At 33.5% G+C, this 18,577-nt stretch overlaps 1 protein-coding gene and 1 long non-coding RNA gene across 5 annotated transcripts; one reads left to right on the top strand and one right to left on the bottom strand.

The window, feature by feature from the left end:
- The first annotated feature begins 887 nt into the window (after positions 1-887).
- On the top strand, positions 888-3,631 carry LOC145634828 (protein indeterminate-domain 14-like). The gene is made up of 3 exons (XM_081686188.1): positions 888-1,120; positions 1,225-1,624; positions 2,530-3,631. Exons 1-3 carry the CDS (start codon positions 1,000-1,002, stop codon positions 3,356-3,358), a joined length of 1,350 nt encoding a protein of 449 aa, XP_081542314.1. The 5' UTR covers positions 888-999; the 3' UTR covers positions 3,359-3,631.
- A 5,028-nt stretch (positions 3,632-8,659) lies between these two features.
- Positions 8,660-13,763, bottom strand: LOC145634829 (uncharacterized). 4 transcript variants are annotated; one of them, XR_014113605.1, is made up of 4 exons: positions 13,361-13,763; positions 13,124-13,186; positions 11,715-11,987; positions 8,660-9,170 (listed from the first exon to the last, which is right to left on the bottom strand). It is a non-coding gene; the product is annotated as an uncharacterized LOC145634829 (long non-coding RNA). The 4 variants fall into 4 exon arrangements; XR_014113604.1 differs by having other exon boundaries at positions 13,357-13,763; XR_014113607.1 differs by lacking the exon at positions 13,124-13,186.
- Between the last annotated feature and the right edge of the window lie 4,814 nt (positions 13,764-18,577).

An 18,577-nucleotide genomic window follows, 5' to 3' on the forward strand; every position in this document is an offset into this window, starting at 1 on the left:
ATAATCGAATGAAGTGAAAGTGTGAAAAGTCTAGTGTTGCGGATAGTTTTAATTTCTTTTCTCTTCTCTCTGTTTTTGAAAACTTATTTTAAGAAAACAGTCAATCCAGTTTGGTTGGTCCATGATATGGGTCCAATATTAGTGTAGTTGGATGGGGCTTGACAAGAGCTTTCCAACGATATATTATAAGCCCAATTCCGATAAATATTAAGGAAGTTATGGCCAATTTACTAAACTGGGCCCGGTTTGATCCTTATATGCGGCCCAATGATCTAGGGGAGGGTCTAATATAGATTTATCATTCCTAATGCAATGACAAACGAAGCCTAAAATATTTTATTATCTTAATATAATAGTACCAAGTAAAAATAAAAATGTAACTTTTTGTAAAGAAGATACAAAATTCTCGGAGATATAGGCAATACTTGCATTATTTTTGTGCATGCATATATTTTACAGTGGCCAAGGTATGATGAGGTTTTTGTTTCTTTGTGGGGATGTTTTTCTTTTCTGTCCAGTTGCAAAGTTGTGGGTTCATTTTCCACCAACGTGGTTGGATCTCTCTGCTTCCCCAAATAAATCTCTCTCTCTCTCTCTCTCTCTTTCTCTCTCCTCTTCTACTGTCCCCTTAACTTTTTAAGCGGTTTTATTTATCAAAAAATTAAAAAAAAAAAATTTAATAATTTATAATAAAGTCTTTAATGAATGAAGATGAGGAGCAATGCAAAAAAGCTGATTTAAAAAGCTGAAAGCTTATTTTAAAGATAAAGTTAGAGAAAGCTGAAAACCGAAAGATGTTACCTTTTCCCCCTCTTCCATGTTCACTTTCCTTTCTCTCCAAATCTCAACCCAAGTGAAACACACACTACACTCATCATTAGCGTTTTCAGTTTAATTAATTATACCATTTCCTCTTAATTTAATTCTTCTTTTTCAACATCATATTATTACACCATCACACTCTAGACAATCAAACATACAACAAAATCAACCAAAACCATGTTAGGCGGTTCTTCTTCTTCCTCAGCTCCGTCGTCGGAGCATATCAATATGGGTGGTAGTAGTCCAGCTGACAACGGGAATAGTAGCAAGCGCAAACGCCGCCCTGCTGGTACTCCAGGTGATTTATCTCAACTGTTACCATAATAATAATACCTTGTCTCATCACATACATAACAATATCCTGATTAATTAATGAGAATGTTTTACTGTCTGATTAATCAGATCCAGATGCGGAGGTGGTGTCGCTATCGCCGAAGACACTGCTAGAGTCGGACCGATACGTCTGCGAGATCTGCAATCAAGGGTTTCAAAGGGATCAAAACTTACAGATGCATAGAAGGCGGCATAAAGTACCATGGAAGCTACTGAAACGAGAGAATCCGGTTGTTAAAAAACGAGTATTCGTGTGCCCCGAACCTACTTGCCTTCACCACGATCCTTGCCATGCACTCGGCGACTTGGTTGGCATCAAGAAACACTTCCGCCGTAAACACAGTAATCATAAGCAATGGGTCTGTGATAAGTGCTCTAAAGCTTACGCTGTTCAATCTGATTATAAAGCTCATCTTAAGACCTGTGGCACTCGCGGCCACTCCTGTGATTGTGGCCGGGTCTTCTCCAGGTACACTCTTCTTCTACGGAATAATAATACTACTTCCGTTAATTTTTTTGTTGCAACAACGGGTATTATTAGCGAGATATATCAAATTCCTTTATTGCAACTAATATAAATTAACTGACTTAGTATTTATAAGGTTAAGAATCAGAATTATCATCTGAATACAATATTAGGAAAAAATATATATATTTTTTGGGCGTAGATGTTTTGACTTGATATTAAATAATTATTTTAAAACTGTTAATTAAATACTCTATAAATGGTCATAATGGTATAAAATTTATATAATTTTGACGTTTTTTTTTTTAAGAATAATTTGTTACTCCGTATTAGGTAATGGAACCTATTCCTTAATTACAACCATGGCTACTATTTAATTAAGAATGAAAGTACACATCTTTCTAGAAAAAGTTTCATTGGCTTTGTGCATAATCATTTTCTATAAACTTCCATTTCTAATGTCAAAATTTGTTGTTCAAAATCTATGAACTAACTCATGTTGCAACTCTGAAAATTTGATCTTATAAACAAGATTAATATGTTTTCTTGTTACAAATAAGTTATGGTGTTTAGTTTATTACAATAAGATTTTGGAGATGATAATTCCATGAGTTTATTAAGAATAAGAATATAATAATTTTGTGAAATCCCTACATGTCGTATGTAAGTCAATCAACAAGACTCAAAATTTCGTCTTCCTCTATTTGTCTTTACTAGACTACTACTCATCTCTATGTATAAGGACAAACGACGCAATGAAGCTTGCTTTTGAAAAAAACCCACTTTGTTCTACCTTTTTTATAGCATCAACAAACTATTCATTTTAACTTACTCATCATGAATATTTGACTAATCTCATTTTCTTTTTGTTTTTCTTCCATTTGTCTTCATCTTTTGTAATACTATAGAGTTGAAAGCTTCATCGAACACCAAGACGCTTGTCACATGGGACGTCTCCGCTCTACAGGTCATCATCAACCCGGAGACAATAATTTGAATCAACTACAGCAACATCATCAACAACAGCATCAGCAGCAGCCAACGGTTTGTTTATCGCGAGCTGCATCGAGTTCCAGCCCGTCGAATGATACTACTCATAACAACAATGTTAATGTGGCTGGTCCATGGCGTAACACTGGCCTAACAATGAAAACAGCGACGACGACAATGTCAAAGCCATCATTATCCGAGAACCTTCACAATCTTGAGCTCCAGCTCTCTGTGTCTCCTAAGGCTACAGATCACGAGAACCAATCGACTCAGCTTCAGTTATCCATTGGTTCCACCTCGGATATGGGTGAAAAGAACGCTACAGCAGAAACAAACTCAAAATCAAACAACAAGGCCGCTTCAGCATCGAGTCCATCACATCAAACAACGACGCTTAAGGAACAAGCCAGCGAGCAACTAAAACTCGCAATGGCAGAAAAAGCATACGCAGAAGACGCAAGAAGAGAGGCGAAGCGACAGATTGAGCTAGCAGAAAGAGAATTTGCTAACGCCAAGCGTATAAGACAACAAGCGCAAGCTGAGTTAGACAAAGCTCAAACACTCAAAGACCATGCTATGAAACAAATCAGTGCCACTCTCATGCAAATTACTTGTCATGCTTGTAAACAACAATTCCACGCTTCGCCTACGACAACGACGACGGCAACAACATATGCTCTTCATCTAGAAGACCAGAACAGCTCTCTTGCTGAAAGCCAGGTTGAAGATGAAAATAATATGCAATAAAAATTTTGACGTTAGCTCTTTACACATTATCCTCTACTATTGCCTGCCCTTGATTGTGTCGTTAAATATTTCATTTTGGAGGTTTTAACCATAATATATAAATGGAGAGACTCCTATGATAGTACTTAGAGTTCATGTGTATGTTAGTTGTTTTTGTTTTTTCTTTTTTCTTTTTTTTTTTTTTTCGGTGTGGAGGGAAGTTTGTTAATTTGTTGATTAAATTTGGTAAAATCATATAAATAATATAAGTAGATAAAGGGCCTTCATTAAGGATATATTTTTGTTCTTTAATGTTTGGTATTTTGTTTGTAATATGTAGATTATGAATTAAGGCTTTGAATAATCAATAATAATATTCCCATTCTAGTGTTAAAGAAAATCTCATAGAATAATTTAATAGCTTGAAAAAGGAAGATCTCATTGTTTACTTTAATGTACTTTGTATTTTATATTAATATAAATAAAACACTTATCTTGTTAGGTTGTTTTTTTTAAATAATTGCAATACTTACTATTTAAACATAATTTAGTGTTCTATATTTGTTTATCTCCATTTAAAAGAATCATTTATTAATTTATTTTTTGAGAATCGATCCCACGATCTCCTGAAATCAGGAGGGAAGCTCTAACCACTTGAGTTATCCCTCACTCTCAAAGAATCATTTATTAATCATTTAACCTATGACTATTGTTGCGATTATTTAGGTATTAAGGGAACATATATATATTTTATTAAAACACTAGGGTAAAAGAATTAAGGAAAATTTGTCAATTACTACCGCAAGTTAGTACTACTTTGTAAATTACTACCGCAAAATAAAAAAGTTGTGAATTACTACCGCAAAATATTTTAAGATGTTGCGATTACTACCAAACTCCCATTAAACCCAACTATGACGTCATTATATCACTTTAACCCATGGTTAAAGCCCTTAACCATGACGTCATTATATCCCTAATCCATTTTCTTTTTTGGGGGGGCTGGTTAAATCCCTTAACCATGGTCAAACACGGGTTAATGGGATATAATGACGTCATAATTGGGTTTAATGGAGGCTTGGTAGTAATCACAATATCTTAAAAATTTTTACGGTAGTAATTCACAACTTTTTTAATTTGCGGTACTAATTTACAAAGTGATATTAACTTGCGGTAATAATTGGCAAATCATCCAAGAATTAAGAAAGAGCCCGAATCTTACTTGGACTATTCAGAAATCTTTGTTGGGTGAAGTTGGTCAGAGGCTCAGATAAGGAGCTGAGATGACCTGACCCCTCCTCAAAACATTTATTAGTATTTTTATTTCTCTAATTTGACTTTAAAATCTCATTCTTGTACAGATCAGATTTTACAATTCTCATGGTTTATATATGTACTACTTGATGTATTAATTAGTAGGGATCGATATTTCATAAGATCCTAAGATTTTGCATAAAATCTCACTAAAATGAGGTTGAGAACTTGAGATATATGTTGTCCCTTATTTATAAAGGACTAAATTGTTAAATTTGACCGACCAACTTGGTTTGAATAACGTTACAATCATGTATTCCGTACTCACAATTTTTATTTTATTTTTCTTAATTGCTATGGAGTATATTATGGTGGACACATTATTGTTTTAAGAATGGCCTAACTTGAAAATACACTTGATGTTCCTTTTTTTTTTTTTTTTTTTTTTTTTTTTTTTTTTTCATTTGATAAATTTGATTAAGAACTTTTGTTTTTTTTTTAAAAAAAAACATAACTAATCTTAGATTTTAAATTTATTAAAGAAAAAAATTAACAAATTTTTCGAGATTGTAAAATAAGATGACTGATGACAAAAGATTTAATACTTTAAAAAAAAAAAATTAACTATACGAATAATACGTGATTTTTACATACATTTTAGGTTAATACTCCCTCCATCCCCGATTGATAGTCACTTTTGCTATTTTTTATGACTCAAAATGTTAGTCACATTTGTTTTTTTGTAGTACCATTAATATTATTTTTTTACCAAAATTTTCTAACATTTGCAAAAATATTTGTGCAAATTTAACTTTCCCATGTAAATTTTACTTCCCATGTATTTTAATTACGTTCTCTCTCTATTTTTTTGCATACCAAATGTAAATTTACTTTTTCAATGTACTTTCTTTATTTCTCCTTAATTTTCGTAATTTTTTAGCAAAAGTGACTATCAATCGGGGATGGAGAGATTATAACTTTAAATTGTTATTTATTTTTTTTTAATAGACCTTAAATTGTTATCTAAAACCCCAAAACACTTCTTAAAAAGATTGTATAATTTTCATTTTGTTGATCAAATTGTGAGTACTATACCTCATTTTATACGAAAAGAAAAGATGCAAAGAAATCAAAATAAAATAAATATAATTAAAAAACATACGGAGAAATGATTTGAATGTTGAGAAAGAGAGACAAGCACTTTAATCACTGGACATATATATTTCTTTAAATATATATATTTTTTTTAAAAGATGGTCCTTTTACCATATAAATGCTGATAGAGATTCAGACCCCATGTTTTTCAGTGCCAGCAGTTGTAACGCTTAATGACAGATTCAGTCGTCGCTCTCAGTACCATACAAAGCCTCTCAGACACAAACAAACTCTCCCCGAAATTCATACGAGTACATTTATACTCTTTGGTTCCATTTTTCTCTCTCTTCATGGGAATCAGTGAACTTCAGAGACATTTATTCATGAGATGAGATGATATATATGAATGAATATGATCACTGTCTATCTTTCTATTTATGCAGAGACCAGTGATGCTCAAGACGTAGGTTTGAGTTTGTTTCACTTTTATTCATTTGTCTTTAGGAAAACTACGTGTGATTCGGGGTTTTTTTTTTTTTTTTTTTTTTTTTTTTTTTTTACTCTGGATTATTATCATTTTCAAAATACAAATTAATATATTATTGAGTACTTTTCTTTCATAATATTCGTAACTTCGGAGGCCGTATGAATACCTAGATAAAATTTGTATGTGAGTGTATAATAAAAAGGAAAAAAATATAGATGCATGTATGATGACAACATAAAAATGAAAAAAAAAAAAATTATTAAATTTGTTGCACTTTTATGTGTACAATTATGCCCCAAAATATTTCACATATTATGTTTTGTCATCTCAACATACTACAATTACTTTTATGATGGACGTATGAATATAATATATAAGACCGAGATTTAAGATGTTTAAGTAATTAATATAAAGTACACATCAAGGGAAGTACATATATCTATATTACCTTCATTTCATTCTTAAAAAAAAATATTACCTCCATTTCCTCGTATTGTTCTAAACATTTGAAATCATTCTATAAAACAAAATTGATCCATCATAGAGTAAAATCAATATGATACAAGGATTGGACAATATATAGTTTATTGTAAATTATATCTATTATAAAATTGTCTGTTGAGTCCCTCCATGAAAGCTAATAGGAAACTCAATTTGATTTATATTTTCTGTTCCATAAATCATGCAGCAATTTTTTAAAATATTAATATTGTTTTTATAAAAGCAAAATATATTCTATATGATGTTGTACACTCCTGACTCAACTCAATATGTCAACCTTATACATTTTACTTATATCTATCAATCAAAGCCTTAAACTCATAAGTGAGGTCGCCTACATGCATAAACTAAGAGTGATTATTCCGTAGAGTCATCCATAAAAATCTTCCTCATCTATCCCTTATGATCAAATACCTCAATTTTTATGTAAATACATATATTTCATATCCTTCCTAACTTCTTTTAACCAAGTCATTTTTACTTGTAGATAATACATATATAATTAAAAATTATATGCTTATATGCTTATATATATATATATATATATATATATATATATATATATATATATATATATATATATTTGCTAAAGATTAAAATTGAAGAAAAGTAAGAAAAGAGACCAAAAAAGAAAGAGAAAAGTGAGTCACTTTTTATTTTATTTATGGGTTACCTTTACATTTCAACCATGTGCTTCTCTGGTGAAGCTTTTTTATTTTCTTTAATAAAAAAAATTCTCTTTTTAACAATTTCTATCGTTAGGCCACCCCAGTGTTTCTCTTTCTATCTGGTACACCATGTGTTTGGATATAATTATGTATTGCTATTATTATTTTAGTGTAATGTTCTGTCCTATGGCCCAACTCACTGACCTCATCATTCATCAACTCCTTCATTCATCTGTTGTTATTAATTTATGTATTTATTTATTTTATTTATATTTGTATTTTTATTTTTAGCATCAATATTATTATTGATTGGTGTTGCAGTAGTATTAACTTTTGCCCATCTCACCATTTAACTAAAGGACGATTGAAAAAAAAAAAGGTAGACTGAAAGGATTCCTCTTCTCAAGTTTACCGTATTTGAAATTGACATAAAGTTTTAACTCCCTCTAATTCATTTTGGGTGGCATGTTTTAAGTGGATTTTTTTTATTTTTTTTACTTTGACATTGTTCTTTCTAATTGTTATCGTGTAGGCTTAGGTTCTGTTCAGTTCAATTCAGCTCAGTTCAATTCAGTTTAATTCAACTCTAATAAGTTCAGTTCTTTTCATTTCAGTTTAATTCAGCTTTAATAAGTTTAGTTCATTTCAGCTCAGTTTAGTCAATGAGAACAGGCTCTATTATAGAAGTAGTTTCTTAGCTCTATTATATTTGGAAAGACTCCCTCCATTTTATAATAGAAATAGATTGAAATGACAGAAATTACATTTTTGATTTAACTAAAAAGTAACATCATAAATTACATTTTCCGACTAATACATTGACTAATAGATCACAAAGATGAGACTAGAATGTTATAAATAAGGTAATAAGTGACGACATAATAAGCCTAATTCGCTAAAAAATTACTGAAAGTAATAACCGTACTATTTTATCACTCTTATGGGTCGTAATTAATTAAATTCTAAGTTAGATCCCATGCCACGTCAGCAGGGTTATTTAAATTATTCCCTATGTTCTTTTAATAATTTAGTTCACTAATGGAAAAAGACCATTCGTAACAAGCAAAAAATGTCCATCCGTAACAGGCGGCGGCCGTTATCGATGGCCTTCGTTATTTGTAATGGGCACCTGAAAAGCCCTTTATAAATAACTCATTATTCATAACGGGCTTCTTAGGTGCCCGTTATTCGTAACAGGACATGTTTTACCCGTTACAAATACCTACTTATTTTTTACAGGCATAAAATCTGCCTGTTACAAATAGTGTATAATCAATTAAAAAAAAACTAGCAAAATGCTAGATTGCTTGCACACCATTTTATCATTTAATGAGAGATGTTTATATTTTATACAAATATAGTATACAAATTAATATTAATAAATTAATAACTAAAACTTTAAAAGAACAGCTAAACCAAATCACAAGTACACTTGTATTCCTGGTTTCAAAAAAAAAAAAAAAAACACTTGTTTTCCTCTAAAGGCTGTTGGAGATTGTAATGTGAGATCAACCCACAGACTGGGGTTCGGCCATGAGGGAATCACCAATGGAGCATACATTCACAGTTAATCATGAGAGGGAAGCGACGGACTGGAGACAGGCCGTTATCAACTCCAACTCAATATTCAGGGCTTGAGATTCTTGATTATACACTCTACCTTCCTACCAATCCTCTCCATCTCAAAGAATTTTACCAGCTCTGTATCATCGTTGGCCCTTCCCAGATTTTCAATCCATACTTTCTTGAGAGTGTGCTGCCAATAGTTGGAGGATTTCCAGCGAAAACCATTCTTCTTGCCTTTTAATGGCCTCTCATCGTATAGAAACTGAAATGCAAAGCAGACAACCAATGACTATCACTACTCCTTTACAAACTTCTACTTTCAAAGGTACTGATTTCATAAAATTAACCAATTTAACAATGTTTTAACTATTGAACCAAAATAAGATACACCCATGAAGTTGTATACTTACATAAAAGAATTATGTGAGAAGGGCAAGTCAATTAGAGACATATGATATGCAACATATTTTCTGAATACACAACACTGAAGACTTGAAGGCAACATTTTGGAACACCAGTCCAAATTTTACAAAGAACAATACAATATCCAGCATCTAGAAAATACACACTCCAATAAGCCATTAAAAATTAAGCCTAATGAAAAACATCAGAGTTTAGCATTGCATCCACTTTTGTTGGTGCTACATGGCTCCCGAAGCCCAAAATACTCTTCATACTATTTAAATTTAATGGAACAATTTGTAACAATTTCTCTGTAATTCAATATGAGCAGACAGCAGCTACACAAAGACTGGTGTAACATGATCACATCATAAGCAGAATTTGTCAATATATACTCCGTACAAGACAATCGTAGGAGTCCTAATTTCGAAAGATTCAAAGAGCAGGGCACTGTGCATGTAAACAGTTTCAAAGACAACAACAACTGTAAAACACCTTGATGGCAAGGGACAAATGAAGAATAATGACACCACTTTAACCTTTGCAGATAACATTGCAATATAAATCGTCTTGAGTGATAAAAGAGGTAAATTAGAAAGGATTTTCATAAAAATAAAATCTTAATTATTTATAATTGCAGAGTGATTTAACCACAGCCCTTCAAAATGTCAATTCTCAAATTTCATGCATTTGATTTTTTTATTTAATTTTTAAGAGGGGGGGGGGGGGGGGGGGGGGGGGCGCTATAACCTTCAATTAAATAACTTCCACATCTTCATTTTTTTCCTAAAAACTTTCACATCTTATAGGCAAAATTGGATTTGGCATATAATGTTCTCCGATGAAATCACTTGACATTGATTATTCTCGATGTTGGGGGCAATACGATGGGATGATTCATGCGCATAGGGGAGAAGGGAGAAGGGAAAGGGAGACACATACAGAAAAACAGACACAACACACGCACACAGTTGGGAGAGCCGGGAAAACCCCATGCCATCTCCCAACAAAACCACAAAAATGATCCTTTTATTAACATTGATGACCTGCCATGCAAGCGCACCCAACATGGCAAAGGTCGACTAACAAGACCAATCCACAAAAACAAGGAAAACACTACATTCTCCTAAACACACCAACCTTTACAAACTAATCCTACCCCTTTCTCATCCACATATCATAAAACTCACCGATAGCACATATACTGAGAGTACATTATCTACAATGTGAACACACCATAAAATCGGGAGAGCCAAACTGCTGCGCAGCTATCTTCTCATATGGCCCTATCAGCCTGCTGAATCGTGCAGAACATCCGACTCAATCAAGACCAAACCACTAGTCCACACATCAGAGCACAACAAAACTCCTGGTTCCAAAAATCGATAAATTGTTTGCATAATTTTCAATCAAAACTCAAAATCAACAACTTCAAGCTAAACATGTAAATTCATCTAATCAAAAAATCAGATATGAATCATATTCATAAATTCGTCTAGCAGAGCAATCAAAGATGAATTATGCTTCTTGAATGAATGAAATCAATTTAAACCTATAAAGATTAAATTTATTATTCATAACATAGCAAAAGAGAATGAATAGAACGAAAACAATAGCCAATTTCACAGTTTTCCAACAATAAAGACATATATATGCAACAATTAAATTCTTGGAATAATAGCTATATAATCATATATTCAGAAAGACAAAATAACCTTAATTCACAGAGTTTTATTCAATTTAAATAGAAAATTTAACCTAACCTGACAGAAATATTCGAAATGCTTGAACCTGGTGTAAGAAATTTTAACATGGAAATGTAATTTACCTGTCCATTATCCAAACGACCCTTATAAACCTTCCCAAATACACACTCCAATATTAACATGTGAAAAGGATATCAAAGTTCACACTTTATTTTGATAAGAAATCTTCTTCTGTTTTTCAAGGACTTTTGATAACTATCCATTCATAGAAATATATCTTTATCCATGAAGTATTTAATACATTAATTCTCTTCCAATTCCAGACTCCTAATATCACAATAATATCATCATAACATGTACAAGAAACCATTATATTACAAGAAAATGAGCAAATAAATCAATTCCACAATTAGTCAGAAAAGATCTCATATACTCGTGGTTCATATGATTACACATCATATACTCATATATTACCCTAAGAATTTAATCAACCTCGTTGACATCCACATTATTCACATACTTTCTATACAAGATAGAAGATACCTATTATGGACTTATGAAGTTCTTATCATATATTAAGAATATGCTACATTTGGTTAAGGTATAATTCTTATTATATGGTTAAAAACTTTAAACAGCAAATTGTATAAATTCATCATAAAACATAGAATTGAAGGATAGGGGAAGGATTTGCATACATTTAACCTGCTTAGGCTTAAGATATAACTCTGCTTGACCATCAGAATGGTCGAATTTCCGAACTGCGTAGAGGCCAACCACAAGGGGTTGCTTCTTGTTCCTGTTTCGATAAATCTTTTTAACATTACTGACCCACTCCTTCGCCTCCGACTGCGATTGCTCTGACCATGGATAGAGTCTCTTTGGACATGTAGCCGTGATTTTGTCTTTCCCCATGGTGATCAAATATGTGTTGCCTTCGCGTTCGATGTCAATTTTCATGGCCGTCTTTGCTGTTTAATCGATTTCTTGCAACATTTTTGACAAAGAAAGAGCAAAGCATTAGTATCATACTATAATCGAATCGAATAAGAACATAGAAAATATTGCAGCAATTTTCAGACTAGAAATCCAACTCAAACAGTGGCAACAATGTCAATCAGAACAAGTTCGTCTATGAATTTCTAATCAAATTACTTTCTAAACAAACAATCGAGTAAAACCCTAGTTGCTAAACTTTAGGCAATTTCCCACCACAACACAAGGCTGTGAGTAATTATTTGCAAAAATCTCATAACATAAATCCACTCACCAACTAAATTCGTGAGCTCTATTAACATGCACTAACATGGTTGTCTGTTTTAAGAGCAAAGTAATTGTACCATGAAATCAAAACACCACAAAATACAAGGATATATCCCTTATTTAATCTTATGGTCTGGGAATTTAAAGAAGTTCAGTGACCAATTTGAACCCTGATCGACCATCAATAATCAATTATTTTTACCCAATTTACTCACAAATCATCCCAATAATATATAAAATCAATGAATCTAAATAAAATTACAAGTATAAAATCGAGGACAAATATTAACGATACCAAAATGTATGGGAAGATATGTGGAACGGGCTGACATCTTTTATAATATGGGCCTTAATCTAGTTCAGCTGATAAATAAGTTGATATGTTCCACAGGGCAGACATATCGGCCGGTCAGTATTTGACACATGGCAACAGAAACTTGACACTTGGCTCAAGAAGCCTTACATGGTTGAGAGCCAGCTGTCAAGGAAGATCATTATAAATAGTAGGTAAGACCTCATTAATGGGGGCATTAATTACTCTCTCTCTCTCTCTCTCTACTTTCTCTCTCATACTTATCTTCCTTTCTTCTTAAACACTTTCTGACTTTACCATCGGAGTGGTTATCCCCGGATCACCCCGGGGTAAGCTAACTTCTCTTCACTGTGTAGGTTCTCAGCTTGCCGATAGGAGTATCAGGATCTCGGGCTCGTACTCTTGGGAGGTCAGATCCAGACAGAAACACAAAATAAAATAAATTTTAAAAAAACATTAACCTTTTCAAATGAACATCTGTAATTCGAAAGCTAAGAAACACATATCTATATAATTTCAAGAAATACTGACATTTAAATGTCGTCAAAATTTAGTAATTTGCAGTGCTGCGTGTAATTGAGAAAGCCACATTTTCTATGGAGAAAAATTGAATTAAAATAAAATAAAATAAATAAATAAATAAATAAAATAAAATAAAATAAAAAAACCTGATTAGAAGACCATCAAATTGTGTAAATTTGAGCAAAACAAAAACTCAAAAAACATGAAATAATTTAAACAGAAAATAAGAAAAAAGCATTAACCTACAGGAAAATCGATCATTTCGAGAGGGGGAAACGATGAAAGGTGGGTTTGTATCAACTCATTGCGCTAATGCCGTCATTGCTAGGACTGACCAACTCGATCTTGAGGAAGAAGAGAAGAGGAGGATAGAGGGTGAAAGACAGAAAGAGGAGGAGGAGAGAGAGAGGTAGGGGTGTCCATAATTCGGATTAAAACCGAAATCCAATCCAGACCGAATTATCAATTCGGATCGGATCCGAACTTTAAGTCGGATTGGATCGGATTGGGATTTTTTTAAAATTCGGATTTTCGGATTGGATCTGATTGACCCTAATTAGATCCAATCCAAACTGAAAACCGAATTGTAAAATTAAGCTTGTATATATATGGATTTCTTTATTTTTTGAACTTTAGCTCAAATACTTGATATGACATAATATAAATTAGGGAGGACTTTGTATTAATTAACTAATGACTTGATGTTGAACTACATATTTTAATCATGATTTTGAAGACTTTAATTTATATTATAGTTTTATTTTTATAATCGTATTAGGTGCTAAAAATTAATGTCTTATAATTCGGATTTTCGGATCGGATCCAAATAACCGAATTTTAATTCAGATTGGATCGGATTGGATTTGGAGAGAAATTCGGATCGGGTCGGATCGGAAAATTGAAAACCGAATTATAGTTCGGATTGGATCGGATTTGGACTAAATCCAAATCGAAAACCGAACGGACACCCCTAGAGAAAGGTAGAAGAGAAGAGGAGAGAGAGAGTGTGTGTGTGCTTGAGAAGGAAAAGCGGCTGCGAAATAATCATACGGAGTAGTTTTAAACCCTAGCTGCTTGATTTAGGTGTAGCGGACTTTGTATTTGTTCGTTACAAATATCCACGATTCGTAACAAACATTTATTTGTCCGTTACAATTATAAAATATTCGTAACGGGCATTTATTTGTCCGCTACAAATGAGTTTTTTCCGTAACGGACATATATTTTTCCCGTTACAAATATACTTTTTGTAACGATTTTCCTTATGCCCGTTATAAATGAGCCGTTACAAATGAAGTTTTTTCCACTAGTGGTTTATATAGATAAAAAATTAAATTTGTTAAAAAATATCTTGAACAAACTAAAGTAATTTTTTTTTTTTTGAGGGAATACGTTAGTAGGATTTTTATTCCAAATCAAAGTTCGCAAGAGTTTGCGGAACATTACCAATACAAATAAGCTCATTACTGTTACGAGTATCCCATCTAGCCATGAGATGGGCTACCGTATTTCCTGCTCTACTTATATTAGAAATACAAAAAACATGAAAAAATTTTGCAAGGCAATCTACATCATCATAAATTAGCCAAATAGGAGCACAACCTTTCATTGCCTTCCTAACATTGTTGACAACTTTCTCAACATCACTTTCAACCCAAACACGAGAATGGCCAAGTCTAGCAGCAACTTGACACTCATAACGAACTGCAGCAGCTTTTGCACATTCCACATCCATGTTTGCAGGAATCTTCTTAACAGCTACCCATAATATGCTTCCGTCAGAGTCCCTTGCTACCACTCCCAGCCCCCCCATTACCACCTATAGACACCCATATGCGTCTCCCTAAAAACTAAACCCAGTGATGAATACTTTTCACGTCGCTTGATTATCGAAAGAGGTGAAAGTGTGAAAAGTCTTGTGATGCGGTTATTTAAATAAAAATCTTTCTTTCTGTTTTCAAAAATCTACTCTATTTATGAATATAGTTGGTCCAATTTAGCTTGGTCCATGATAAGGGTCCAATGATAGTATAGTTGGGTCGAGCTCGTAAAGAGCATTCTAATGATATATTGTAAGCCCAAATCCGATGAATAATGAGGAATTATGACCAAAATACTAAATTGGGTCTGAAATGGTTTTATGGCCTAATGATCTAGTGGAGGTCCTATTAATTATTATTCCTAAAATTATTAGGATTGATTCTAATTTTCTAGAATAGTCTAGAAGGTTATTGTGAGTTCTAATAGTGTTAGGATTGATAATTATCTTTTTAGAAAAATAATGAGTTTGGTTTGAAATAAAACAAGTGTTTTATTACGATAAAATCTTATTTTAAATTGATAAAAGCGCAGTTTATTGATTAATTTTATTAGAAGAGGATTCCGTACAGAAGAGCATTTTATCTTTTAATCAGTGCCAAACGACAAAGCTGTCACCAAACGACAGAGTGTGTCCCCATGCGTGATGCTTGTTGTTTTGCGCTGGGCTTTGTCGCTGGCGACAGGGGTCAATTTTATTCCGATTCAAATTCTAATTCTTTTCGATCGTTTCCGAACTATTTTCTTATAAATTGGGTCGTATTTCCCCGTTTTTCATTCATCAACAACCTCAAAATCATCAAGATTAAACCATCCTTAATTCTCTCAAGCTAAAAGCGTATTCTCCCTCTCTTTTTCTAAACCTTCCCCAAATACAAAATTCCACATTCACAACACCTAGCCAAGTTCGAAGTTATCTTCGCCCTAGACGACGTGAAATGTTGATAATTTCTGAGGGTTTGGTCCCAAATCTCTATTTCAATTATTTAAATTAATTATTTGATTTAATATTTTCCTTGAAGTTACTAACGCGTGTATTTTGTCATTAGAAAGAGATACGAGACATCGAAGTAAGTAATTTAATTATTCTTTTTCTATAAAAAGCATGCTTAGATTATTTCATTAATTCCTGTGTCATGTTAGGATGTCTTTATGAATCCTAGTATCATGTTTAGGGTAATAACCAATATTTCTAATATCATGTACGTTTCTAGTATCATGTTTAGGATGCCTCCTATTTCTTTCTATCATGTTAGTATCATGGTAGTGTAGGCGTCGCTCGAAGTGCGCCTACGTTAAAGCATGTGGTGAATATGCTTGGCACTCTTAGGAAGTGGGAATTGACGTATACGATTAGGGACAAGGAAAGTAGGGAGCCGCCAACAAGTTTTTAAGGAACTTGTAAACCGTTCACGGATCATTATAAGGCAACCACGAAAAGGGACAACGATAGGCAACAACGATTGACCCGTGAAGGTTACACCCCATTCATAATCCATGAAATTACTAACTCCATATGGTTCGGAACCACGAAAGGAGGATCGGGGATGATGGTACGAAGTGAGTCATGGAGTCACATTCGCCCGTATTGGCCTCTACTCGATTCTTATATTGAAAAGCATTCCTGTGATCTCAAAGGCATACAAACAAAATATTCAATTCGCTCCAAACTATTATTTAACTAAATTGGTTGAATATTAATGCACACATAATTCTAAAATATTGGTGATCACTTGAATTAATTAACAAGATTAAAAAGGATCCTAAACTGGTTGTCCAAATTATCTTATTAGGCGTGATTTTCAATTACATATTCCCTTTAAACATGCAATATGGTGATCAATAAATATAATAGAATAAACATTAATATTGGAAGCAAATTAATTACAATTCCAACAACATAAAATCGTTAGAAAAATAATAGAAATAAAAGGAACATGATTCTTACTTTGATTCTGTTTGTTTGCAACTACAAAATAATAAACGAGTTAGTAACTTCAAGGAAATAACAAGACAATGATTAAATTAAATTAAATTAAATTAAGTAGATTTAATTTGGGGCCAAACCCTCAAACAGTTCTACCTTTCACGCCTTGGCTTAAGGACAGAACTACGAGTAAAGTATGGACTCCTTTGAGCACTTGAAGAAGGAATTTTGAAGTGAAAAGGGGAGGCTAGTGTTTAGGCTAAAGCATAGAAGAGAGAAAAATAAATTCGAGAGAATTAATTGGTGCCCCGTACATCAGAAATGAGGGGGTATTTATAGGGAAAATGTGCGGAGGAAGCACATGGAACCCTAAAAATGATAAAAACCCTAAAAAGCATCCCGTGACACGGCAAACTGTACCGTGACACGGGAAGTCCCACCGTCAGACGAAAAACTTTTCCGTGACACGGTACATTTTTAGTGTGACGCGGGAAATTTTCAAAAAACGGGAAAGAAAACGCGTTAAGGGTTTACACGGAAAAGACATGGAACGTCCCGTGTCACGGCAGACTTCCCGTGTCACGGGAAATCCCACCGTCAGACGGGAAGGATTCCCGTGACACGGTGGCTGTCTACCGTGGCGCGGGAATTTCCAACCCACTTTTCCGTCTAAATACATTTTTAACCCTAATTTCACTCGGCATTTTAAGTGCCGATTGATAATTTCGGGCCTTTTCTGACTTATTATTATTTGGGTTAAAATAAGAAAATATTTAAATAAAAATAAACAAAAGGTTTGGGCCAAAAATAAAAAAGGGTTTGGGCTTAAATTAAATAATAAGTTTGGGCTGAAATAAAAACTATGCTTTTACCAAACATCAAGACCAATCCATGGACTGTTCAAAAATATGAATTTAATTAAATACGACTTTTAAGCACTCTCGGGATTAAATACTGAACCTGACCAATAGTAGCGGTGAAAGGTTGTTCATCATCGGGTTTGGTTTTAGGGAGACATTTTTAGGTGTCTACAGAAGCCCCCACTTTGATTGAGTTTGTAGAAACGTCAGTTTCGAAAACGATAGTCAAAGTAGCCGATAGGGACGGAGAATGAATTAAGACGTTCTGCGATCCTAAATCATTCTGTATACGCCGATACTTGCAGAAAAATGTTAATTCCACAGATAAAAGGGTAAAGGGATAGAATACGTATCTGGCACCAGTGTATCGGTGACAAACGAATTTGGCAGCTTCCTAAGCTTGAAGGAATCCACCGAGTGACATTTGTTGAAACGCTTTCCATGCTTGAGGAAAGCCGACTTAAGAGCTTGGTAGCTTTCTAAGCCTGAAGAAAGCTACCGGATAATACTTTCCATGCCTGAGGAAAGTCGACGAACGAATTTGGTGTCATTCTATGCTTGAAGAAGTCCACTTATAATGCCTTCCATGCTTGAGGAAAGCCGACAAAGGAATTTGGCGGTTTTCTATACTTTAAGAAAAATCCACCGATAACGCTTTCCATGCCTGAGGAAAGCCGACACAGGAATTTGGCGGTTTTTTATACTTAAAGAAAAATCCACCGATAACGCTTTCCATGCTTGAGGAAAGCCGACTTGGCGGTTTTCTATACTTGAAGAAAAATCCACCGATAACGCTTTCCATGCTTGAGGAAAGCCGACTTGGCGGTTTTCTATACTTGAAGAAAAATCCACCGATAA

Source organism: Chenopodium album, chromosome 6 (genome assembly GCF_948465745.1).
Source record: "Chenopodium album chromosome 6, dcCheAlbu1.1, whole genome shotgun sequence".
Classification (NCBI taxonomy): Eukaryota; Viridiplantae; Streptophyta; class Magnoliopsida; order Caryophyllales; family Amaranthaceae; genus Chenopodium; species Chenopodium album.